The sequence below is a fragment of the Copadichromis virginalis genome, linkage group LG15 (assembly GCF_057382275.1).
Source record: "Copadichromis virginalis isolate Kocher_CV1m ecotype Utaka linkage group LG15, C_Virginalis_male_GT1.1, whole genome shotgun sequence".
Taxonomy (NCBI): domain Eukaryota; kingdom Metazoa; phylum Chordata; class Actinopteri; order Cichliformes; family Cichlidae; genus Copadichromis; species Copadichromis virginalis.
The window spans coordinates 10,798,752-10,825,270 of NC_140632.1; the positions used below are offsets into that span (position 1 = coordinate 10,798,752).

Consider the following 26,519-nt stretch of genomic DNA (forward strand, 5'->3'; position numbering starts at 1 on the left):
CCAGGCCGTAAAGGGAGTAGCACCGCAGCAGCAGCGCCTTGAGAGCGGTGTATTTTCCATGTAATCGCATGCTAAACAGACAGAACTTCAGTCAGGAGAAGAACTGCAATATAAGGTTAGTCATTAATATACTGCTGCATGGGCTGGGTTGTAGTTACATCGTAAGGTTTTAAAAACTGAGCTTTAAAATGAATAGTGATGATAAAAACCGTGAGAGGCCGACAGTGATCATTGAATTATTTAGGGGCTTGTTCAGATTAAATAGAACAAGATACAAAGTGTTACAACATGTTAAAAACACAACAGCTTTAATAAATGCAGAGTAGTTTGGACCCGGAAGCAGGTTTCAATCAGGTCATTAGTTAAAGATTTGATATCCCACCTGCTGTGAATGTTTTAATGTAGTACAGTTGTTATTATTATTATCACTTGTCACATCCTGTTTATGACAGTTAAAATAAATAGCATTTATATAAGAAATAAAATTGTCTGTGTAAACTGTATGTGGCCTATACTACTGTACTTTAATGTTGGTCATAAGGGTGGTACTTCAAGAGCCATTTATTTTATGAGGTGGTACTCATTGTGAAAAGTTTGAGAACCACTGCTACACACCACACTATAGAGGGGATCATTAAATTTTAAAAATAATCCTAAAAAACACACCCTGGCCAAGTTTCATGCAACTAGTGATGCAAATGACTGATATATTGATAATCAAAAAATGAGCAAAATGAACATTTAGGGTAACAGACACCTGGACAATTAAAACGATAGTCTTTTTGAGGGGAGGGGGTGCATTTTAACATGCTTTCACACGTTAAATACAAAACACTAAGTGTCCTTGGTCTTCAGAAATGTCATAGTGTACACAGGTTTTTAACAGTCACAGCCAAAAAACAAAAAAGACACCCATTCCTCAAATTAACCGACATCAATGAAAAAATCCTTTTTAAGTCATACGATGGAACTGACTTTCCATTTCCAAAATTCGGGATTAGCAAATCCGAGTGTCCAAATTCCTCCAAATGAAGCCCATTTATGGACATGCAGAGACGGATCAGTCATTCTTCTCTCTCTTCTCTCTGCGGGCCTTTCTCTTCAGCTGAAGGGTCTTCAGCTCAGTCATAGTGGAAAAGGTCCTGTACACCCACACCATCTGTCAAAGTATATTGTAGAGGGAGAGTTTGATTTTTTTTTTTTTCTTTAAAAAAAAAAAAATCATATATGCCGAGAACAAGTGCCAAACATACCACGATGATGACAGCATTAAGAAGAAGAGGAATCGAGAAAACCAAAGATATGAACATGCCCTTGGAATCAAAGTACTGGAAGTTTGAAAAGGACCTGCAAGAAACAGTGAAGCTTAAGAACATTTTCTTGGCTTTGACATATCGCCTGTAATATTTAGCGCAACAGTAGTAAAAGAAAATATGGGTGATCAATGGTGTTACCTCCAGTTTCTGGCAGCCAGCTCATTTAGATATTCAGCACTATAAACCAGGCCAACTGTAAAGAGAGGGGATATCAGTCACAGGTTACACATGTAAATGGTAAATAAATGGTAAATGGCCTGTATTTATATAGCACTTTTACTAGTCCCTAAGGACCCCAAAGCGCTTTACATATCCAGTCATCCACCCATTCACACATACATTCACACACTGGTGATGGTAAGCTACATTGTAGCCACAGCCACCCTGGGGCGCACTGACAGAGGCGAGGCTGCCGGACACTGGCGCCACCGGGCCCTCTGACCACCACCAGTAGGCAACGGGTGAAGTGTCTTGCCCAAGGACACAACGACCGAGACTGTCCAAGCCGGGTACTACATGTACTACATGTAAACATCAAGTCATTTACATTTAAAAACAGCTGAAAAAAACGTGTAAAAGGTATAGCAGATTTACTAATAATGATGAAGTTAACTGGTAGCTTTGAGATTTATCAGTATTAATTAGGCTTAAAGTTAAGAAGCATTACGCTTTTTAACTGTAACTATTTTACATCATCACTATGAGCCAGTAAATATGTTTTCTGAGATTTCAAGGTCAAAAATGAGGGGTTGGGGTTTGTTTCTGCAGTTTATCCATGAGAAAGTGTTCAAAAAATGTCATTTTTCAGACATAGTTTTGAGAGGCATTTGTAGACGGTGATAGTTAAGATAACAAACACTGGAAATGTTGGAAAGTCTGGTTCCTGATTGCATCATTGCTTGGCTGGTTTTGTGCGCAGCAGGGATTCTTACTCTGCATCAAATGGTCCCATTTTCCCTACTGTGAGGTCTTCTTCTGACTTTGGTGCTTTCACGTGTTTTAGGTTGACATGGAAAAAAATTACGCTTCTCAGAGTGTTTCAGCAACACACTGGTAGGTTTTTTGTGTGCTTAAAGCTTTACTTAACATGTTAGCACTACTGCTAATGAGTGCATTTTGTAATGAATCCAGGTCAGTCTATATAAAGAGCAGTTAACAGTTTCTAATACTATCATCATCATCATGCCACATACATCAGGGATGTCAAATTCATTTCGAATTGTGGGCCAAATACACCCCATTTTGGTTGTAAGTGGGGCAGACCAGTGAAACTCCTCTTTCTGTCAGTGTAAAGACATTTGGAGATAATTTAATATAAAAGAGAAGTGCAATTTTAGTAAGGCATTTCACTTTTTCTACTTGAGAAAGAAATGCTGTTTTGGGCTTAAACTGTAATAAATAAATGTGTAAAATAACAGAAAGAGTTCTGTTAGCTCATTGTGCTGACTGTGATGTGATTATAAAGCAGATCAGCAGATTTGTACGGAGTCCCTCTGATGACATGGTGCAAAAAATAAATAAATTGTGACCACAAAATACTGTTTCGAGGGCATGAAATAGGTATAACGTGCGCACGAAATGCTAATTTGTGGGCACGAAACACTTGACCGATAACCGTGATCCTTCCCAGGCTCTTGCAGTTGGTTGACAATAAAATCTATCCCGGCGTCCAGGTCGTACTTACGTCCGTAAATCAACTGGGCTCTCAATATCCTGTTTAAATGTCTCTCCGTAATAATGGTTCGTTGCATTGCCAGGCTTTGCATTTGTAGCTCATTCGCAGCCTAAAATAAAACTCAATCATACTGTCTCTGTCCATGGTGTATAGGTTTAGCCTACTCCTATGCTTATGTCTCTACGCAGCTGTCCAGGAATTGTATCAATATGATGTGCACATGTTATCTATTTTGTTGCCACAAATGCGTAATTCGTTGCCACGTTATACCCAATTCGTGCCCACAAATTAGCATTTCGTGCGCACGTTATACCTATTTCGTGCCCTTGAAATAGTATTTCGTGGCCACAAATAAGTATTTCGAGGGCACGAAGTAGTATTTTGTGGCCACAATTTTTTTTTTTTTTTTGGGCCATGTCATCAGAGGGGCTCCGTAGATTTGAATTGAATTGAGATAGTTTAAAAAAACAGGAACTTATTGTAATTTCACTGTTTATCTGTTACTTTCATCCTACTTTATTCTATTTTATCCACACATTTGTATGGTAGATACAAAGAACCAGGCCTTTTAAGTCATTTACATCTTATTTTCAATGCTTAGAATTAAAAGCTCCCATTATTGATAATAATGTGCGGGTTAAAGTGTCTGACCTGTAGCAAAATGTTGAAAGTCATACCCTTCCCTCTTTTAGCGACCGTGTAAATGTGTGGTTTTAAATCGTGCTTGATGACATCAATAATTGAGCAGTAATTCAGGTAGTTAGGTTTATGAGTTAATGGCAGGTCAATAGTAACAATTAACAGAAAACACATGTATAAAAATCAATGTAAATATCAGCCGATGATATGAGCCGTACCACATATAGGATGGGGTCATTGCTGTCCTGTTTGACGATGCCTTTCAATGGCCTTCATGTTTCCCAGACAATACAACTGAGAACCTCTGGATGTTACAAATTGTTGTATTTACTGTAAGTTAATGCTACAGATTGTCCAGGAGCCAAAGGCACAGTCCCCAATCTCATCAGGAGCATGCCCAGGCATGGTCAGGGATGCACAGAAGCACCACTCAGGCACATTATGAAGGAAGTTGCATCAACCTTTGATTTCAATTTTTAACTTTCATATTTGGTGTGATTTAGAATTCCGCTCTCAAATAGTGGATTGTTTTAGTTCCCACTTACTAGGAATAAAAATTGAGAAACGGAGAACTTGAGAGCTGGTTCCAATTTTTCCAATTCATCAGAATCATACAACACTGAGTTTATCAACTCCTTTATCATTGCTTGCAGGTGCTGGAAATGCAAACTGACTGCAAATCAGTAACATCATACAAGCACATTTGGTGTTGCCATAAAAAGGGAGCCATGGGAGAGATTTGGGAGGTGAGAAGCGGTCCAAAGACTTGCTTAATTTGACAGTAACAGCTAGCTTTAATGTCTGCATCGATTATTGCATGATTAACATGATTATTTCAAGTAGGGAGTGGAAACACCAGCAACATTCTGAGACATCTTTCTACACAACATGAGATCCACTTATCTGATCTTACGCCATACATTTCTCGGCCAAGCAGCTCATATGTTACTGACGCCAAATTATAATAAAATCAAAGGCACATTTTACTTGCCTAAGAAAGCCTAAACGGGAATGAATGTCATACAAATATTCTCTATTTTCCCATTGTTAATGTTAATTGAGAGACTGATGCTACAGCTAACAATAGGCAGTAAGCTTGTTTGGGATTTAAGATAATAAGACAGCTGGGTACATATAGATCTGGGTAAAAAAAACCCGATAAAGATGGATCAATAATGGCATAATGGACGCTTGTCTAAAGTTGTTTTTAATAAATTACAGAGCGTATACCAGTACAGACTTTTAACGTGATTATCAAGTTTCCTTCTTCTTTTTGAACAGTGTAGTTTGTTTTGTGACACGTACCTACGAGCAGGAAGTGGCAGATCTGAGCTCTGTAATACTTGCAGGTGAGCAAAGTCAGGAACAAGCACACAGCATGAAACACCAGCAGACCGATAAGCCAGGGCTCGGACCACTGCACCTGCATACCAAGACAGAGACACACATACACAACCGTTAATGGAGCTGCCAAACTTGAATTAAACTGAAAGAGACTCCTGTTAGCTGTAATAGCTGAAGCGTAGTTTGCTAGTCTCCGCTGGAATCGGGGAAACAAAATTGAGCTTACCGACATGAAGAAAGTCCATAACGACGTTATTCTTAAATTGCTGAATCCGTCGATGGGGATACTGCTAATATTGTCTGCTTTATTGACCGTCATCTTCTAAAAATATTAATTTTCCTGTGTGTAAACACCAGCACACTGCGGAAGTGACACGTTAAGTCGCAGCCGTTTGACGTCACAGGACGATTAGTTTCTACCAATGACTGTAGAAAACAGTCGTCGTAGTAAAATATAATAAAAACTGAATTAGAATAAGATTGCTAGGCAAAAAAAAATAAGACTGGGAAAAATAAGTTGAAACGTCATGATTTTTAGTTACCGAATTCGACATTTCGAGCTACAACCTGAAATGTTGTATTACCAAAGGAAGAAAGGTTGGGAAAAGAATCCATGGGTACATAATGACATGTGAAACATTAAAATACTCAAAATCGCATATTTTTTCGGTCTAAGATTGTTTTTCATTCATTTTAATTTTATTGATTGATTGTCTTTGTTACACTTTTTCGTTCTGCGTACTCAGCACAAATAGGGTGTCATCAGGTAAATTGGGGCATCAGGTAAAATGAGCCGTTTAAGGTTTAAGTCTCCTAGCTCTTTAATTTTTTACAGGCAATGGCCGTAAAGAATTTTCAAATTGCTGGCAGAACTGTACTTTAACAAAACAAAACAATTGATTTGATTGCTCTATAGTTGCTGTTGTGGGTGGGGAAATGCTTCACATCCAGCTTGGTGAAAAGAACTGAGGGGTGAGTGTTCTGGTTGACAAATCTTTCTTGAAAATGATACGGTTGATTTAAAAAAAGGAAAGAAAATATACATTGATTAAAAAAACGGGCTAATACTTCATTTTGTGATCGTTTCCACCAGATAGCAAGCATCTTCTTTCTTTAGCTATCTTTTTTTAAATAAAAATACATTTTTTATGGGCAGCTCAATTTACCTTAATGAATTGTGGTACATTGAGTCACCCTTTTCAGCTTAAATGAGCCTCCTTCAGCATTGAAATTTGATGGTTCCTTTTATCAAAAAAAAAACAGTAAATATATCAATACATGTCAAATCATATACTAGATACATTTTAACATCTCCTTTCTAATTGTGCAGATCTAAAGTTTGTGGGTGCTTTAGCCTTGATGTAGTATGCATTGTGAGCAATGCACACTTAGATGCACACACACACACACACACAGGAAAAGATGAACTAGCCATGACCAGTTCTCCTCAACCAAGGTGCTTGGAGTGGTTGGGCAACCATGTGTGGAGGTCTGTGCAGGTGAGAAAGGTGAAACTACCACTTGCTTTCTTAACAGCCTTCAACGCGGAAGGTGTTTTCAGTTAAAACATGATTATCTTCAAAGGGAAACGACTACGATGTGAGTGGCTCCAACATTGCCCCGAGAATGTTACTGTTCAGGTCTTAGTTAATAGCAGGATAAATGCTGATCTCTTCTTGGAATGGGGTCAGTTGTTTGTTCAGTCATTACCTCAGGATGACGCCAGACCCATCTTGCTACTAATCTGACAGGCAGCACAAAAGCTATTAAAGTCTGAGTTTTTCTCAGTTTTCTGCCCAGCATGCAGAAAGGCTGCCACTGTTGAAAATGCACAGGCAGGGTTCAGAGGGACAGGAATGTTCCCCTTAAACAAACACATCCTCCAAGAAAGTGCTCTTGCTCCCAGTAAAACAACCGAGAGACCCCTTCCACTTACTTCCCCTTCCCCTTTCAGCAAACCCCCAGACATCACAAGCACCACCAGGCAAAACTCAGACAACACTAGCCACTGCCCAGCCGACCCTAGAATCCATCAGCCCCTGCAGTGGTATCCGAGGTGCCCCTAATCTTTACATTCTTGGATGCCGAGGCGGTAGGATCTGAAGAAATAACAGTCAACTTTGAATGTGTTCCTGAGGAAGAGATGGTCTTTAACCTGTTCATACCTCAACTTGTGTTACATTCAGTGATCTGTGTTCCCTGCCAAAATGACAGGACTGTCAGGAAGAGAGCTAAGCCTCCATCATGTAGACTACATTTCCACCAAGGCACTGAAATCTAAAAAGAAAGAAAAGACCAGAAGAAGCAAAGGCACAAAGAAGAATGACATGTCCTTCAAAGCATGTAACGCAGTCTATTGAGACAAAAGTGACCCAGAGGCCACTGAGGAGTGGAGTAGCTGTGGGAAATGCAGCGCCTGAGTCCATGAGACTTGTGGAGAAGAAAACGGTATCTGGGCTGATGGTGGATTCTTCTGTAAAGTCTCTAAGAATTTGTCTTTTTAAAAATAGAACATACAGTTGTTATGAAAATGTTCTAATAATTAATTAATTCTAGTTGTTTTTTAGTAAAATGGTAAATGGCCTGTATTTGTATAGCGCTTTACTAGTCCCTAAGGACCCCAAAGCGCTTTACACATCCAGTCATCCACCCATTCACACACACATTCACACACTGGTGATGGCAAGCTACATAGTAGCCACAGCCACCCTGGGGAGCACTGACAGAGGCGAGGCTGCCGGACACTGGCGCCACCGGGCCCTCTGACCACCACCAGTAGGCAACGGGTGAAGTGTCTTGCCCAAGGACACAACGACCGAGACTGTCCAAGCCGGGGCTCGAACCAGCAAACTTCCGATTACAAGGCGAACTCCCAAACTGCCAAAGTTGTTATTCATGAATTATTAAATCAACACGTGAATGTGTTATGTTTGTTAAAATGAGTTCACTCTAATAATAGTAGTAATAATAATAAAAACGTCAATTTCTCTTCAGATGCATTCCTAGTAATGCTTTATTTTAATCAAAAGTACAAACATCATGAATAATTAATAATTTACAAATGATCAAATCTACACACATCTTTAAAAATATCTTAAAAGTCAGAATATTTTGTTCCAAGCAGAGAATTCTTCAAATCTTGGGCGTCACATTACAGTATTTACAGCAAAGTTCTATTTTTGTTTTTTAATTTATATTAGTTTATTTAATTTGTTGTTGTTTTTTTAAAATTGTATCTTATTTAGTTAGCTTTCTGTTTTTGTAAAGGCTTTTGACCGTAAAAGTCATGTAGCCGCCCACCACCCACCAAAACACCCAAAATGAAAAACCTCCTCATACTTGTGTTCTCAAATTTGCAAAAAAGATTTTAACTATTAAAACTATTACTACTAGTTTTGAAAGTAAAAAAAATATTTATTTTGTTAGTTTTCATTTTTGGTTTCAGTCTTATTTCATTTTGTGTTTGTTAAGTTTAGTTTCACAGCAGAATTTGTACACCAAAAAGCACCTAAGTTGTGCCACCCAGAAAAGGACTGGGCCGGTTCCTTTCTGTTTACTTGCTCTTCCAGTATTACTGATAATCACCTCCTTGTTGAGTCTTTCCTGCTTGCAAATCCCTTAAAGAGGTCTCTGGCTTGACTCACCTCACCTGCAGCTACGGTGAATATTCCTGTTATTGCTGCCCTGCTATAGTTTCCACATGCCCACATAATCCCTTTGAACACATGCAGACACTTGATTTAAAAACAAGTGTTTTCAGTATTTAACCTAATACTTAATAAGATTTTATGATCTTGCATATTTCTGCAAATATGACCATGCAGTAGATCTTGTAAGATCTGCAAAAGCAGGGAATTTGAAAATGTAATCTGAATTGCACAATCATTATTCACATTTTTAAAGTCTTTGGTAAGAGTCTGCGAGTTACTGGTATATATAGTATGAAAACAAAGTGGAGGAGATCGACAGAGCTCGAATCAGGTCCTGTTCCTGCTCGGGTGAAAGTCAGGGACAAAAGTAGCAGCCACCGTGATGGGAGTGGAGTATCCGAGAGCAAAGCTGTAGAGACCAAGCATCAAACACTTCCATGTGGAACGCAGCGCTTTGCCGACATTCTGAAAGATAAATTGGAAAAATGACTTAATAAATCCACCTATCATTGACCACATTTTTATGATCTATAAATCGACTAATCCACTCATTCAGAGAAGGCAAGAAAGAAAAGAAACAAGCAGCGGTAACAAATGTGATTGTTTCCACACAGGTCATAATCATTTTTACTTTCGCAGTATTCAGACGCTGCATCAGTTCTCAGAGATTCTTCAAAACGCAGGTGAAAATAACAGAAAATCGAAGTTAGGACATAATTTAAGTGTGCGTGCTTTAGAACAATGGTGCAGCAGGAAGAGTGGCACACTGTGAGCACAATCCTCTTCTGTACTCTCTGGACAGGAAAGAGATAACTGGCTGCAGAGGATGCAGGAAGTCAGAAGTTTTACTGGGGAATGCAACAGTCTGCAATTTAAATTAATCAGTAACAAAACCACAACACACTAAAATCTGAGCACCCTTTTATTTATGATTTATTTACCTGGCCTACATTAATGTTTACAAGAAAGACAGAGCTCACGTTCCATTTCCTTATAAATCACACGTGAGCACTGGTTAAAAAGCAACTTGTTCTTTCCAAAAGGAGCCACAAGCCTTTGCTGTGTTTCCTGCCTCTAGATTTCCAGCTGGGGTTTGTTTTGTCTCATGGTCTAGTGGTTTATACATTTGCCTAACAAACAAAAGGTCCCCAGTTTGTTCCTGGGAGGAGACACAAATCTCTTTAGGCCTTTTGCCATGCAGAGCTAAGAAGAAATTCAAGTTATCATCTTGAAATTTCAACTTGTTGACACAGAATTCTGAGTAAATTGAAATTTTGAGATAATAAACCCGAATATTTGACTTATGGATGGCAATTTTTTCAGTAGTGAAAAAAGCTTCCATAGAGGAAGGACATCCGGTGTACAACTCTTCCAAATCAAACATGGGGATCTACCCACTGTGGCGACCCCTTGTGAATAAGGAAGTAGCCAGAAGTATCTTTATGGGAAATAATTATGATAATGATTATGATAAACAATTCAATAATTGTAGAAAGTAATGATAAACATTAAAAAACAAATGAAGAAAGTGGGGCGCATGCTGTGAGGATGAGAGACTTAATAATTTCAGGACAATTTATAGAAGCGATCTTGGCCATTTTGGTCATTTAAATTTGAATCATCAGCTTGCAAAAGATTTATTAGCCCTTTGTTCAATAAACAGCAGAATGTCTGTGTCACGGTTCTGGGTCCGTTGGACCCAGTATTTTGAGTTTATTATGTCTTGGTGTAATTTTGCATCATGGATTGTTTTCTTGTTCTCTTGTGGTTGTGATGATTATTATTATTATTAGAGTTTCATGTTTCTGTTATCCATGTTTTAGGAATTGTGGTTTCATGTATAGTTCAGTTCCATGTGTCCTTTTCTGTCTCTCTGTGTTGAGTCCGTGTCTCTGAGTTGTGATTCATGTTTCCTGTTTTATTGTGAAAGTCTGTCTTATGTTAGTGTGTGTGCAGCTTTGTTTCCCCCGTCTCGTTAGCCCTGATCTCCCCCAGCTGTGTCTCCCTTCTGTGGCCCATTCCCCCATTACTACCCTGTGTATTTAAGCCCTGTGTTTTCCCATGCTCGGTGTCGTGTCGTACCCTCAGACCCTGCCTGTGTGTTCCTGCTTGGTTTCATGGTTTGGTTTTTGTTTCATGCCAGCAATAAAAGCTGTGGTTTTAGTTACATTTCGTCTCGGAGTCCTGCATTTGGATCCACATTTCCACCTGCCCGCGCACAGAGCCCTGACAGACTGAATCATTAGTTTAAGGCTCATTGATCACATATTTTTTTTAAGTGAAAAAAAGATGGAGGCAGAGATTATTTTCAACTTACCCAAACCAGAACTACAAGAAAAGACAAAAGTTTGAACAGTGTAAGTTTTCTCTTGAGTTCACCACATCATTATATTTTAATGTTACTTAAAAGAAGAAATGACTCCCCATTAATAAAGAATTTGGGAATTTGCTCTTTGGAAGTTGATTCATGGACTCTTATGTTTTGAGTTTGTTTGTTTGTGCGTGTGCACATGTTATGTTCAGGTCATGAGATAAGGTTGTTGTAAAATTGTTGCTTTCCTATCACTCACGTGGTATGGTTATAAACCTCTCTGCTTAGTAAACTGACTGTAGATGTGCACAGGGTTAAATACAGACATGCACTTGAACTGAGAATGCGAACGCTGAGAAGTTTGAGTGCAGGCTGCCTTCATACAGGAAGTGGGAAACTCCTTTGAACAGCATGTCCTGAGCTCTATTGTGTTAGCCTGAACTGTTGTCCACCTCGGTGCACGTTTCGCCACACGGCTGACACATATGAAGCTATAAAAGATCTCTAGAGAGAATAATCTCTGATAACCCAGAAGTTAGTCCTATTTGCCAAAGGAAAGGCCTCTAAAATATGTGCGTCATCATATCAGCCTTTAATCTTACCTATGATAAAAAGCTTGTTGTGATTATTTACGTTGGAGCATCTTAATCTCAAGATACTTTACACAGTAATGCTGAGAACTGTTTTATTAAGAGTTGTTTAAACCTTGATCAAATAAATTAAAATAATTTGATTGCAGCTGATTGATTTCATACTGAAAGCATTTCAACTTACCCACACTGACTCTATGAAGAAGAAAAAAATTTGGAGAAAAACTGTCATTAGGCTGGATACACACAATGAATTTGCAACTTTAAACTTGGATTTGGAAAATTGCACTGTTAGAAAAAAAATGTGTAAAAATAAAAATACACAAACCTTCTTGACTTTTTTGTAGTTTTCCTTCTTCTTTTTCTTCTTCTCTTCTTTTGCCTTGGCTTTCGCCTCATCATCCACCAGTGGCTCGTACCTCTCTGGCAGGAAGGCGAAAAGTGTTTCTCTGTGGCACTTCTCGTGTTGCCTGTTGCTGTCAGCTGTTTGCTGCCCGTCGTTGGACAAAGATGGATCCAGCAGCTCTGGGTGATCAACGCAGTCCACATGCCGCTCATACTTTGCTGCACTTCTGCTGGGACTCTTGCCTGATGCTGTTGCAGGTGAATCTCTCTGAAACAGCCTGGATGGAAGAGACTTGGGCTTCATGTTTACCCGATTGTTGCAGTTCTCTGAGATGTAAGGAGGGGGGAAGAAAGGCACCAGATTCCTCAGGAGGTCAGGTTTGTTGTCAGCAGACGTTATGTGCATGAGTGGAAGTGCATTCCACTGGACCGCCTTGTGTGCTGGGATCTGGCTCAGAGCCCTTAAAGGTGCAAATCCTTCCTCCTCATTAGGCTGACCTCAATAGGTCACAGGGTTTCAGTTGGAATATTTTAATGAAGTACACTGAATAGTTTACCGCAAAGTGCAAATCAATAAACTACCTTTTATCTGCACTTTTCTTAGTTTAGGTTTAGTTCAGAGCTAAGGGTAACAGGGTTTCCCACTCTAGTCCAGCTTGGAGCATTGCATCTCTAAGCTGTTTCTTTAGACTGTCTTAAAAATAGCTTATAGCATTTTAAAGAGAGTCATTTTTTTCTGTTTTCTCTCAGTACTGTTTATATGTGCGCAACATCCATTCATTCATACTCTTCTGCTTATCCTTGTCAGGGTTGCAGGGGCGCTGGAGCCTATCCCAGCTAACATAAGAGGCAAGAGGCAGGCTACACCCTGAACAGGTCATCAATCTAACGCAGGGCTAAAACAGACAGACAACCATTTGCAATCAAATTCACACCTATGGACAATAAGACAATTTAGACCTATGGACACATTAGATTCATCAAAATAGCTTAACCCCACTAAATGCATGTCTGTGGTAGGAAGCCGGAGTACCTAGAGAGAACCAACACAGACGTGTAGTTTGCATGCATGGGTTAGGTTAAGTGGCAGTTTTACACTGTGAAAGTGTGTGTGAAAGTGAGCATCAATAGTTATCTGTTCAGGCTGTATCCTGGCTTTTTCCTCATGGTAGCCGGGAAAAGCTCCTTCAACCCTGAACTAGAGAAACGATAGAAAATGGTTGGATGTTTTTATAAATACAAGCAATTTGACCTCATACTGTATGTTCAAAATGTACAAGGTGATGAGCCTGTATAGTTTTACAAACTTAAACTGTCAATATAAACATGAAAAATTTTTTTAGCAAGAAGTTAGAGAAATGTGTTTCAAAATCTTTCTGATTAATATGTCTGTTCAGATCCCTGTTTTAAATAGCACTGTGGTAGAGTAAGGAAAAACTAGTTACTGCCTCTCAGTTTTACTCCTTTGCTGGACAACCAGCTAACATAAATGTGCCATCATCGTGCATTTATGTCCACACTCATAAAGATGGAATGAGAAGTGAAGCCACAGCAGAAGTGACTTAAACCAGAATTATTTTTAATAGGCACAGGATAAGGGAGCAATATCCTGCAGAAACGCTCAATTTAACAGAGTCAATTTTGGATCGACTGAATTGTAATTATCAGTTTTTTTGCGAATGAACTGATGAAGAAAGCAACAGCATTCAGCTCAATGATTTCACCCATGTAGATCCATCTTTTATAACGTCTATGCTCATAATACCATTGCATCCCCCCACCCAAAATCAGAATAATGTGAAAAAGTTTTAGCTCATCCGGCATGAAGGACCAATGAGTTAATACAACAGGAAGATGTCTGTTGCTCCATGACAACAATCCTCCCAGAGGGAAAGATTCATTGAACTTTGCACACAATAACCAACTAATGTTTCTTCACCCATAATTTATTTTTTAAACTGTAAGCTGCCTGAAGTCAAAGGACGAATAGAAGAGGAAGATGTGTTCGGAGACGGGAATTTGGCACGGAGGACATGCTGACACGTGGTGTGAAGGCAGATGATCCACTGCAGTGACCTTAAACCTTTGCTGACAACTACCTCTGCCCAAAATTCAAGGTGTCCCTAAATATTGCATTCATGAGATGATCATGAAGAACAAAAAAAAAAAAAAAAAGCCGTTTTCTGAAACAGATTTATAAAATTATCTTTAATTATAATTATCAGTGAGCAACAGGTTGAAATGTCAGTGGGGATGAGGGATTACCCTTAAATTCTTTTAATAAGTACTGGGAAACATATCAGTTAATAAATATAACAATATACATAACATAGGCCAATTACAATAACCAACCGGTGCCCTATATCACCCCTTGCTTTGTGCCACAGCCAAACTACCACACAACCCCTGTAACCTTCAGGACAGCACTAGCACAGTAAATGAGAAAGTATAACGTAAGACAGTCAAAGAAACCTTTATAAAGACTATACTTAAAAAAACAAACAAAAATATGCTCAAAATTTTGGTGTCACAACTGTGTTTTAGGTTTCTTCAGCAGCACCTTAATACACTTACTTGCATTAGACAAACCTGAGGTGGAAAAAGACTCCATGAGGCTACACTTAAAACAAAATAAACCAATTTTGAACTGAATTTAAAGAAACTCAACCCGCGCTTACGATGACCCCATTTACTCCTCCAATGTGCCCGTTTTCAAGTCCGTTAACGGTTATTTTTTCTTGTGGGTATAAAAACACTCCTTCCCTGTAACTGTACTTATCTGAACATACAACATTTTTATTACTGTCTGAATCCAGTATTAGAGAACAAAATCTTTGACAAACAGCACACTGAACAGTTATTTTTGTTTACATGAACAAAGCTGAGGCTTCTCAAAACCGAAGTTTAGCTGAGAAGTAACTAACTTGCGGCTGAAGGCCTTCAATATTACAAACAAAAGCTGGCATCAGTGTTTCAGAGGCACTTTAAGGTTTTATCATGTTAAACAGAGCTAGCAATATTACTGGTCCTCGTCTTCACTTCTCTGCGTATTTCTCTGGCCCCGGTCTGGATCTTTGAGGCGGAGGATGCGGATGATTTTGCTTTCTGGAAGGGAACTTAACATAAAATAAAAATAAATAAAAAATTATGATGTGAATACTGAAACCAAGCAGCGCATTGAAGTCACACGACCTTTACCCTACAGTGGCTTAGTCTACAACGACCAAGTCAATAAATCACATCTGGGTGGTCTAGCTGCTGTAGCACACAAATGCTGTATATAAACACACAGAGGTTGTGTCAGTGGTTACCTCATGTTCTGTGGGGTTAAGAAAATGAACTGTCTGTAGCGCTGACTGGCAGCCACCTTCAGCATCATGTCCATGGATATCCTTCTGTTCACCATGTCCTATTTAAAGAGAACACCCAAAGCCAATGTTATCTTTAAATGGGGCCAAACCCAGTGGGACAGTTTTGCAACTGTAACGAAGTGTTGCATATTCTCTGTCTCCTTATCGTTTGTTGTTTTTACTGATGATTATCTCAGTTTGCAATATGCATGCACCCGCAATCTAAACATAAATATAATGCGAACGAAAACTATTGTATTACCATGTAAACATCAAACTCATCAAGACAGCGGAAAGGCGCCTCTGTGATCGCCCAAAGAGAGAGGACAAAACAAACAGTGGAGAAAGAGCGCTCCCCTCCGGACAGCAAGCGCATGTCACTCAAGTCAGCCTTGTTTCCTTGGCCTGGCTGCACCTACAAAGTTATCATAAGAATAATGAGTCTCTGTTTAAATAATAATAATCAAAAACCTTTAGGCACTTTAATATAAATCTGAGGCTGTAGTGGCCTCTTACTGATGAATGAAAAAAAGGCTTACGGAAATGGAGAGGGTTTCGTTCTTGTGATCAAAGATCATACTTCCACTGTAGCCTCTCTGGGCTAACATGCTATCAAAGTAGTATTTACAGCGGGCTGACAGGAACCTATGATACCAAGAGAGAGAGAGAGAAAAGTAATCATATAACCGCAATCTTAAAAATATAAATATAAAAAATAGAACTTTACGTATAGACTTCAGAGGGACCTGTAGGAGTATTTAACAAATTGTTGTCAAATATGGTACTAAAGCTACTAGAACTACAAGTCCAGGTTTTGAAGAATTAAAAATTCAATTTGATCGATCCAAATAAACATGCAGTGTCTGTGATTAAGCTAGGAGAGAAGATGAAACCTGAAAGTAACTAATGCTCGTGACTAGCTAAACCTGTGTGTGAAGCAGCGCACCCTTTTGGGGAAAGTTTGTGATATGTGTGATGAGTTCTTATCTGCCAATGAACAACGATGTCATGGTCACAGTCAATAGCGATAGCTCGCCAATCAAGGCGACTTTTTTGATGCATTAAAATTAATGTTGTCCATTAGTGCGGGATTCATCCATTTCTTTTCTTCCACTCATCCAAATCCAAGTGTTTGTGTGGAGCAACTATACTGACCCATCATCAAATGATAGGAAACAGCAAGATGTTTGTGACTGTTGAACTGATATTTAAATCTGTGCTTATTAGTGAAAAACTTACATGGTGGGCATGAGACGGGTGAGATATTTTACACAGAAAAAGACCCCAAAAACCTCTAGGCTGTTGTTTTGTTTTAATATCTTGTTCTATCATTTTGTAGTGCAGGGGCTAACTGGAGGGTCATTAGCATGAGCTCCTTTTAAGTACACATATGTGGGCAATGCTTTGAATTTGATTTCAAAGATTCAGTGTTTTATGTTTATATATTCATGTAATTTAAAGTGAGGTTTAAAAAAGCATCAGGCCAAAATACCTTCATTTGAACAGATTTGCACATGTGCTGTCTGGACTGTTAAGCTAACATTTGTTTTAAAAATCTGACTAGTCACTCGGTCTATAACTAGACAAAAAAAGTTCCGATTCAGAAGCCACAGTCTTAATAATTTAATAATTATTACCTGGATTACAGATGTAACTATTTACTCTCTTTTACTTTATTGCACAGGTAAGTACATCACTGCAAAATACAAACAGCAAACTATGAATTCACCACTTACCTCCTGAGCTCGGCATAAGCCTGAAGTCTGTGGTTCATAACACTGTCGAGGCTTTTGATGAAGCTGTTGAGGTTCTTCATTTGCTGTGTCATGTTCTTGTAGCTCTCCAGAGCCTCGTGGTACTGCCTGTAAGTGGAAAAGGAAATCAATTCACATTTGGCGTCAAGGAAGGACATCAGTTTAAAATGCGTGTACATTCAACACCTCACAGAAACATCACTGAAATCATGTCAGTAATACACCGTGAGGATCCAATACCTCACAATCTCCTCACGGTCTCCCTGTTGTTCCTTCTGTGAAGTGATCTTAAGCTTGAGACGACTGATCTCGCTGTCCAGGCTCCTGGCTGACCGACGGCTCTCCACACGTTCCAGACAAATCTCTTTGGCTTTGGCCACTGACATCTGAGTCACAGAGCAAAACAAACCACTATTTTAGCTGCTAAATACAGGCAAAACTTCAAGAGACAGTGCTATTTAACTCCTAAAACTAAAGCAGATACATTGTATACAAAGTGCTTTTCTGATACTCATACCTCGTACTCCTTCTCTTTGCTTTTAAGGTTGCCTTCAAGAGTTTGAATGTTGTGGAGATGGGCACTGCGTTTCTCATCATAGTGTTTCTTGTGATGTTTGCATTTTATCACCTCCTGGTCAGTTTTACTGAGATCCTCCTGTATTAAGAGAAAGCAAATAAAGAATTCGGTAAAAACAGACAAACACCAACTCGGAGACAGAGCACGGTGGGCTGGCATGGCCAACACACAAAGAGTTAGAATCACACCAAATTATCAGGGTTGATATAATGTTAGGTAGTTGCATTGACACAATGTCCTTACCAATCTTACTGATCACTGAATGCACTGTAGACTACAAGTCACATTTAGCAGTACGTACACAGGAAAAAAATCATTTAGATCACGTTTGATATCCTGTTTTCACCTTATTTCTTGACTTTACTGCCAACTGTCTCAAATAAAAGAATAGCACATAGTGTCACTACAAGATTGCAACATTAAAAAGTTGTCCCCCCCATATATCTACTGAAAGTTACTTCATTTGATTGACCTGATACCTTATAAGTCAAGAATTTAGCAACTGAAAAACAAAGGTTCTCACACTGGGTCTTTCTTTCAATATTACCTTGACTGAGTCAGCCTCCTCTGCGATAGTGTTAATGCACTCTTTGTGCTGCTTGTATTCCTGCTCTGCCTTTTCATAAGAACCCTTGAGGTCGGCCATTTGGGCCAGTCCCTCATCTAACTCCACTCGCTTGGACTTGATCTTGGTAACAATCTCATGAAGATCCTCCTCCTGTTGAAAATTAGAGATAATGGTGTATCATAAGAGTAGATCTGGTTGACATTATGTACAATATTTAAAAACTCTAAACCAAAATAAGCTGGGACAATGCTTATAGTGTAAATAAAAAGAGAATTCTTCTATTTGTAAATCTCATAAAAATCACAGAAAACAGATCGAATGTTTAAAGAGACATTCTACTTTTCAGGAAAAACATTAGCTCATTTTCAATTTGAAAGCAGACACAGGTCTTAAAACAAGTTGGGATGGGGGAAAAAATGGCTGGAAAAGTAAGCGGTACTACAAAACAGATGGATAAACATAAAATTAATTCGGTTTCTATGATTTTGTTCTCAGAATTAAAGCTGGACAATTTATTTTCTATGTTCTATTGTGAACAAAATATGGGTTAATGGGATTTTCAAACCACTGCATTCTGCTTTTAAATTTTACACAGCATCCCAATTTGTGGGATATAGCCAGCTCTAAGTCCAGTACAAGTGTGCATCTTTTTATACAGATGGAAAAATACATGGTGTTCTTTACAGACCAGGGGCCTGAGGTCCTCTGACTGAGGCTCTTCAACATTTTGTAGATCTGTGAGCTCTAGCTGCAACTTTGTGGCCTTGTCCTAAAACAAACACACAGACTTTGTTAGCAAATTCATTTCATATGATATCAGAACACTTTGTTCTCTTTCTAATGGATAAAGTATATCAAAGTAAGTGAAATGAATGACTAATATGCTTTAAACCCCAAATATGATTATATTAAAATATTAAAACTGAAAATACAAATTCTATTAGTATTCTTATCTGCCCTTCAGAAAATACCACTAACTTTAATGGTCTTTTGCTCTTGATGGGCTCTTCTTAGTAGGCCTTCATTTTCCTTGACGTCGTCATCCAACTTTCTCATCTGCTGCTGGAAGCGTGATGCTTGACCTTTCTGGTTTTCCAACTCCCTCTGTAAGTGTCTGAGAGGAATCAAAGAGACAAGGAGAGGCGAAAATGGAGAGACGTGGACAGAACATTTAAAGCACAAGTTTAAAGTCTAAAGACAGAGAATAAAATACAAGTTTTCATGTGTACAAGTCAGACATATACCTGATCTCCTCCTCAACATCTCCTGAGAGATAGTTGGCTCTAGTCTGCTCAGCAGCATAACTCCGGTTAATAAAGATCTGATCTCCATCCTTAGAGAAAGCATGGATGCAGTTCGCAGGAGGATTTTTGCTCTGCATCACTCTCCGAGCTTCTGTTCGATTCTATCAACAAGGAAAACATGTAAATATGACATGAAGTCTGAACACAGAGTTCAGAAGGTAAGGAGCAGACATCTCTTCTATGGTATCCAAAGTCTGACTCCACATAAAGAATCTGTCAAATATTCTTATACAAATTTGAATAAAAAATAGATATAGTAAATATTAAGAAGCTTTCAAAAACATTATAGGTCTCTGCCATATTTCTGACCCAGCAGCTGAGGTTTAGGCAGATTTGTGACCATAACCACACTGACTCCACTGTGCAAAAGGTCAGATTCCTATTCCTGTACCTATGAAGCGCCTTGAGGCGACTTTTGTTGTGATTTGGTGCTATATAAATAAAATTGAATTGAATTGAATTAGATTCCTTGACTTGGATCATTTTCATTAAAGCAAAAATTCAGGCAACATTCAGGAGACTCGGTCAGGCAAATAAACAAATAAACTTTCAGGCACTGTTCGGCAAATGTACAGGTAGCTGTGTACACAATAAGCTGACTTTGGCAGGTATAAAACTTTGATGTAATAGCCATTCAGGTTGTAGAGAAGATCAGATCAGGGATAAGCTTAATAGACCTAAACAGCTGATTCATTATGGTTTGTTCACATGCTTAAGGCCCTTCAGTTCATTTACAGTATACTTTATCTAATATATGGCTTACTTTACACATTGCATCATATAAAAAAAGACATGTCTAACCACTCAATGTGCAACTATGGCTACCATCAAGCATCTTGTGTTGAAAAAAAGTTATGCTTTACCTTAATGAGCAGAATGCTCTCTATGCCCTTCTGATCGATCAGACAGTTGGCCACAACTGGGTCCTCAATTTCTAGAGCCTGAAGCACGGAGGGGTAGTTCGGATGACTGACAGCCCTGACACAAAACACATCAAAACTAATTTCGATTCATTTTTTCAGATATTTTGTAATAATTAAGTAATAAGCTACATAAAGAAAATCTTTATCATACATAATATATGTATGTATGATAAATTGGGCAGGGATAGCTCAGTAGGTAGAGTGGTGGCCCCATGATCGGAAGGTCGGGGGTTCGACTCCACTGAACGGCTACCCTGAGGTACCCCTGAGCGAGGTACCGTCCCTACACACTGCTCCCCGGGCGCTGCATTGGTGGCTGCCCACTGCTTCACTGGGTGAATGGGTTAAATGCAGAGGAACTATTTCCCTATGGGGACTAACACATGCACATTACATTACATTACATAATATTTTCCAAAAGAAAAAAGTTACAACATTTGAGATGCACTAACACTCACTCTGAAGGAGGATACCTTCTAACTGAATACTTGTTGTATTAATTGTACTTTGCACAACTATTTTATATATATAATTAAACCTCTATACTCACTTTTTTCTTGTATCATGAACTTGTGAGATGAAACTGCTAGTTATGATAGCAGGTCTGCGACCTCCTTGAAACATTTTGGCCATGAGGCCCTGCAGAACCTTCTCATCTTCATAGTTATCACATGTGAAGGCCAGCAGCTGGCCTTTAAGACATACTTCTACGGCCAGTGCGAGCTCTGGGTCCTTCAGACTAATTAGGTAACCTGTAAAAGAGAAGGAAAGTTAGAAGTGTTTTTTTGTTGCCACACATTTTGCACTGTGGTTGCGCACTTGGGGGGGGGGGGGGGGGGGGCGCACATGCTACACATGCTACACTTTCTGTGCATAACCAGGTCTTACCCAACGGTCCTCGAGGTCTGTGCTTGAAATGGCCTCTTCTGTGAGATTCCTGAATGGCGTTTAGCAGCGCAGGCATCTGCTCTCCAAAACGCCGCAGCCGATTGGACCGACTGCTCTCCATTGTCTGCAGATTCCTCCTGTTGGCTTCAATGGACCTCTGGAGAACCTCCTGCTCTCTCCTGAAAACAAACAGGGGGGCAAAATACAGTCATTTCTAGAGAATAGCTTCAATTAGAAACTGCAAATACATTCCTTTAAGCTACCCTAGAATCAGCAATTATTGGTTATTGCATGTACAATGATTTTCCTTTGGTGCATTGTTTTACCTCATTTTTCCTTGTTCTTCTTTGGCGCGACTGATGGCATGCTGATACTGGTCAATCTGTTGGCCCAGTGTAGAGATCTGATGCTTCAGGTTTTCCAGCTCAGTCTGGATCTGCTCGATCCTTTCTGCTCTGGCTTTGCTCTCTGCTCCCGTTTTCTGACTGATGCTAGAGGTAAGAAAAGGGGTGTGATGAAATAAAGCACAGGCGAGCCAAAACAGAATAAATAACTTTTCAACCTCAATTTAATGCAGAAGACAACTAAATAAGATGACACAAAACCTCAGCTTGAGATCTTTTATCCTCGACATCAGCTGAGTTTTGTCCTTTTCCAAGTCTCTCAGGTTGGCTTTGCATCTGTGGACTGTGACCTGATGTGCACACGTAAATGAAGAGTTAAATATTCACAAGTTGACGTACAAGCATCACAAAGATAACAGTCATTTTTTAAAACTAATTTTGAATTAATTATATGACAGAATGGTGATGCAGCGCTCCTATACTGATGACGACAAACAAACAAACAAAAAAACACATCAGATGATGGAAAGCCACTGCATCTGCTGAGGAACACAAATGCACTTAGACACTGCTCAGCACTATAAACTAAGCCTCAGACTTGCTACATAAAATCATTAAGTACTTGTAAAAAGTGAACGAGCCGACTGTCAGAAATCCACCATATGCTGCGGTTAGTGCACTCAACTCTCACCTCGCTGGATTTTAAAAGGTTGTTGCGTTTCTGCGACTCAGTCTTGAGCTCAGCACATTTAGGTTGAAGCTCCTGGACTTGCTGTGTGATCCTCTCTAGCTGTTCCTGGACCTGTTTGTACTTTTTCTCTGCTTCATCGACCTTATTCTGCATGATCAAAAAGGTTTAGGGTTAAAAGGTTACAGAATGAACAGTCCAAAAGTCTGAGCCATAAAACTGAAGTAGCAATTACTTAATTAGTAGTAATTTGTGTTAATTCTAAAAGAATTATTAACATTTGAGATGTGTTATATGTTGATTTCAGGGTTACTACCGAAGAAGTTTCATACCTTCCATTCGTTCACCTTGTCGTCATATTTCTCTGTGGATCGTCTGTCTGCCTGCAGCTTCTCCTTCATTGGCTCTAAGTCCTTCTCCATCTCAGTCACCTGCAACATTTAACATATTTGTACAGGAATTAAAATTTAAACAAGTGATCTTAACTAAATAGGGAAAGGGAAATACTGGAAAATTGCGGGAAGTTGGAGGAAAATGATCTCACCAAAGCCCAAGCCATCTGCTTCTGCAACTCCTCCAGTTTGGTGTGCATTTCATCAAGTGAAGCCAGGCTCCTGTAACGGTCCTCCTTCTCCAGGTACTTCCGTTTTAGGTCTTTCAAGCACTAGGAATGACCACAAATTAATATTAAAAGATGCTTTAAAACAAAACTTAGCTGTGCAATCCAAATAAAAGGGTTTAAATTCAAGAAATGTAATAATATCACTACTGCCCATTTCAGCGACACAAATACATACTTCACTGTGTTGCTCAACTTTATCCTCTGTGAGATTCTTAGTGGTTTTGATGTAGATAAAGTCCTCTCTCATCTGCTCCAACTGGGTGGCTTTCATAAAAAACTGCAGAGAGAAAAATAGATTAAAAACAACCGGGGCTTATTTATAGTTAACAGTTAACAAATTCAAACAAGGAGATTGTGCTGCAAGTTAGGGAGCAGGCTAACAAGATGATCAAGCTGGTATAGAATAGAATAAACCTTTATTATCCTACGGATAAGAAATGTGGGTGTTACACAGCTCTTATAGCAAGGGGAATATATAAGGTCCTGTATACATAAGCAACTGAAGTTTGTATATGGTTTGCCATTTTACCAATCAAAACAAAACTGCAGATGAGGCTGGTGACAGCATCATTAGATATGTATATATGTGATCAGAAATTCCAAATGTACCAGAACAACATCTATACCAAATCTCTTCCATGCTAAATCTAAACTCTTATTGGCATTAGATTCGAATCAAAGAAGAGGGTTTTTGTTGCTAGAAGCTACTAACCAAACACATTTGGGCAGTCTTTTGTTACATGCAGGTAAAGAGTCTGTGTGGAGAATAAGAGAGGTGAAATAGAAAAGCTATTTTGTCCACACCCCCGCCCCCGCAATTTCCAAACAAATATTTGCATTTGGAAACAATGACTGGCAGATGAAACAGAGTGTTGGCCTGCCGGTTGGTTTTATATGTACTGGCCACACCAGAAGCCCTACAAATAGGCACAAACTTAATTGCCTTGACTGACAATCATTTTCATAGGTACCATAAAGAAACACGTTTCACGGTGTAGCAAACTGTCCACCCAATGCTGCTGTGTGGCTTAAACATGCAAGTACTCTGAACTAACCTTGTACTTGTCCCCCTCTCCTTTAGAATGTAGGAAGTACTTGCTCATTTCCTGAGTGAGAACTGATACAGGATTGTTGACCTTTGGGAGAGAAAACACATTAATAAGCATGACAGTAACACAGGTTCACGTGACACCCTTTAACAACTGACATGGCCCCACAATTTGTTGCTTAAGTTTCAGCTCAAATGTTGAAATTGTACAGATAAATACAGCTAAAATCACAGCATAGTCAAAAGTGCAGTTTAACCAGAACATCAATGTGTGAAGGACAAAAACAGAGTTGGCTGAAAGTTGGCGGTAGAGCATCTCTGAGTTACATGAAAGAAGACCTGCATCTCTCATACCTGAATATTGAAATTATCCAGAATAGAGACAAGTTCTTCCTTTTTGGTTGAGATTAGCTGACCTGTAAGAGAGAGAAAAAACAAAAAGAAAAACATTGTGAACATTCACTTTACTCTCACTGACGATTTTCCAGACTCCATTAAATGACTCATCTTTGTTCTTTCTGTTCTTATTTTAAATCAATGGACAATTATAAATATACTTATGGAGAATTTACTGCAAATAGTTTGCTGCAATATCTAAATTTACAAACTCCTTCGCATTTTTACCTGATTTACTTCTCAGCTTATATGTTCTCAGTCCGTCCCGAGTTATCCTTAGATCTAGAATAATAGCCGACCCATACACCTCTGGTTTGTAAGCATCCCTTCCTTTATTACGCAATGTGATGGAAACATCAGCTGAACTGAGGAGACAGAAATGCACATCAAGGGTCAGATACTTGCGTTTGTTATTTGTAATTACTTTTCACATTTATGATGTGCTCTCTCATCACAAAATAAGATAACAGATAGTGCGTGACGGATAAAAAAATTATTGTGAAATCACCTTTCTCCTTCCTTCACAAAACCCCTGAGGGATGATCCTCTATTTGTAGCCTGGGCATTCCCGCCTAAGGCAACTATGAGAGCTGTCAAAACGGCGCTCTTTCCACCTGTCACAAAACAATTGGCACACAAAAATTGAACAGACAGGACACTGTAATAAACAAAGATTTATGGATGATAATAACAGCCACTGAGTTTCCACTTCACATTTTATAAATGCACCAAAACAACTTCAAACCACTAATAACACCATATAAATAATGACATTTGCAGACATGTGCAACAGAAAGCACCAGCACTGAGAAAGCAACAAGATCTCACTAAACCAAAGTGATTAACTAGTAATTATTAGTTAATAATTTTTCAACTATTTTCAGCAATGATAGAAGCCTTTACATGATAATTACAGCACACAATAGAGACATTTTGGCCAAAATGTAAATATAGGGTTGCAGCCTGCATTGGCATGAAACGAGGGGGATTCAGAAGCCTCGTTACATCTCCGATCTGCCAGATTAGATAGTGCACTTACTTCCGTTGTTGCCAACAACAAAGTTGACATTGGAACCAAAGGTAAACGGGCCAAGGAGCGAGTGGCACATAAAATTCTTCAGAGTGATACTTTCTACAATCCCAGCATCACTCACCACCTCCGCACCACACTGCAACTGCACACAAAGTAACAAGTATCCACACTGTGAGCCTCTATCCTTTGCATTCTCAGAGAATTATTTAAGAAATAAGTAAATACACGAGGGTGAAATTAAACAAAAACTGGAAATCAAACAAAACTAGCGTGCTTCACTGCACGGCAGACGTACATTACTCAGAATGGGATCTTCCTGGTCACTGTCAGCAGCATTTTCACTTTCATTCACAGATCTGGATCTCTTGTTGGGATTTTCATTGACGGAGGTGCCCTTCCTTTTAGACATCGTAGACACCCCGTGTTGCTTTTAACGGTAAAAAGAAGAAGAGGAAGAAGTAATAATAATAGAAAGCGACAGAGTGAAAGAAACCTGATACACATATAAAACTACTAGCACAGTCAGACATCTATTTAAACTGTCGAATCAGCTCTCCATCTAAATTCTGCCGTCACGTCGGCTGCTAGTTAACGGATATGAGTTTTAAAGCATTGCCTGCAGTTTAAACCGCGACATTAGTAGCTTAATTACGTTTAGGAAAAGTTACACACGTTACAGGACTAGCTTAGCTGGCTAACTAAGGCTACATGCTAAAAAGAAAGTCAACGACTGTCTATCCAAACGTGAGTCGAGTTTGCTGCGGGTTAGTTTTGTGCCGCCTTAAGTAACTGGAAGCGCAGGTATGGTATTTTGCGGAGTGACAACTGACCTACCTTGCGGTACCCTCACACTCTCCGACGCAACTGATGGGAACGACCACCAGACCGGCTATCGAATTCGCGCCCGCTATCCGCTTTGAAATCTCGCGGGAATACGCGAGATCGAGAAATCTGAACAGCTATTTAAAAAAAAGTAAAAAATAAAGAAAATGAAATATTATAGACTTTAACAATGAAGAAGAGAGTTAAAGAGAAGCAACGTGTAAGAATAAATTAAATGAAACAAACAAACAGTTGCCAGATTAATTCTTTAAGTAACAACGAATTAGTGCTGTAGTTGTGCTTTAATTGTACTAATGCTTTAGTTGTACCCT

At 39.1% G+C, this 26,519-nt stretch overlaps 3 protein-coding genes across 6 annotated transcripts; all 3 read right to left on the bottom strand.

The window, feature by feature from the left end:
* Positions 1–291: 291 nt before the first annotated feature.
* tmem18 (transmembrane protein 18) lies at positions 292–5,372 on the bottom strand. Its single transcript, XM_085431866.1, has 5 exons — positions 5,201–5,372; positions 4,936–5,053; positions 1,455–1,509; positions 1,254–1,347; positions 292–1,159 (listed from the first exon to the last, which is right to left on the bottom strand). Exons 1-5 carry the CDS (start codon positions 5,291–5,293, stop codon positions 1,061–1,063), a joined length of 459 nt encoding a protein of 152 aa, XP_085287992.1. The 5' UTR covers positions 5,294–5,372; the 3' UTR covers positions 292–1,060.
* A 2,597-nt stretch (positions 5,373–7,969) lies between these two features.
* Positions 7,970–12,291, bottom strand: LOC146691868 (required for drug-induced death protein 1-like). Its single transcript, XM_085431867.1, has 2 exons — positions 11,854–12,291; positions 7,970–9,089 (listed from the first exon to the last, which is right to left on the bottom strand). The coding sequence occupies exons 1-2, from the start codon at positions 12,274–12,276 to the stop codon at positions 8,952–8,954; spliced, it is 561 nt and encodes a 186-aa protein (XP_085287993.1). The 5' UTR covers positions 12,277–12,291; the 3' UTR covers positions 7,970–8,951.
* Positions 12,292–14,059: 1,768 nt separating this feature from the next.
* LOC146691869 (structural maintenance of chromosomes protein 6) lies at positions 14,060–26,283 on the bottom strand. 4 transcript variants are annotated; one of them, XR_014915103.1, is made up of 28 exons: positions 26,200–26,283; positions 25,661–25,792; positions 25,372–25,507; positions 24,841–24,946; positions 24,561–24,697; positions 24,291–24,352; positions 23,944–24,024; positions 23,064–23,165; positions 22,811–22,930; positions 22,599–22,697; positions 22,270–22,416; positions 21,840–21,928; positions 21,561–21,725; positions 21,235–21,413; positions 20,897–21,098; positions 20,287–20,401; positions 19,364–19,524; positions 19,098–19,233; positions 18,808–18,888; positions 18,099–18,269; positions 17,492–17,629; positions 17,215–17,360; positions 16,957–17,082; positions 15,760–15,865; positions 15,483–15,635; positions 15,182–15,279; positions 14,825–14,986; positions 14,060–14,793 (listed from the first exon to the last, which is right to left on the bottom strand). XR_014915103.1 is itself a non-coding variant. In XM_085431869.1 (28 exons), exons 2-27 carry the CDS (start codon positions 25,772–25,774, stop codon positions 14,890–14,892), a joined length of 3,267 nt encoding a protein of 1,088 aa, XP_085287995.1. In that variant the 5' UTR covers positions 25,775–25,792; positions 26,200–26,283; the 3' UTR covers positions 14,060–14,590; positions 14,880–14,889. The 4 variants fall into 4 exon arrangements, 2 of the variants coding, with proteins under 2 accessions (XP_085287995.1, XP_085287996.1); XR_014915104.1 differs by having other exon boundaries at positions 26,196–26,283; XM_085431869.1 differs by having other exon boundaries at positions 14,060–14,590; positions 14,880–14,986.
* Positions 26,284–26,519: the final 236 nt, after the last annotated feature.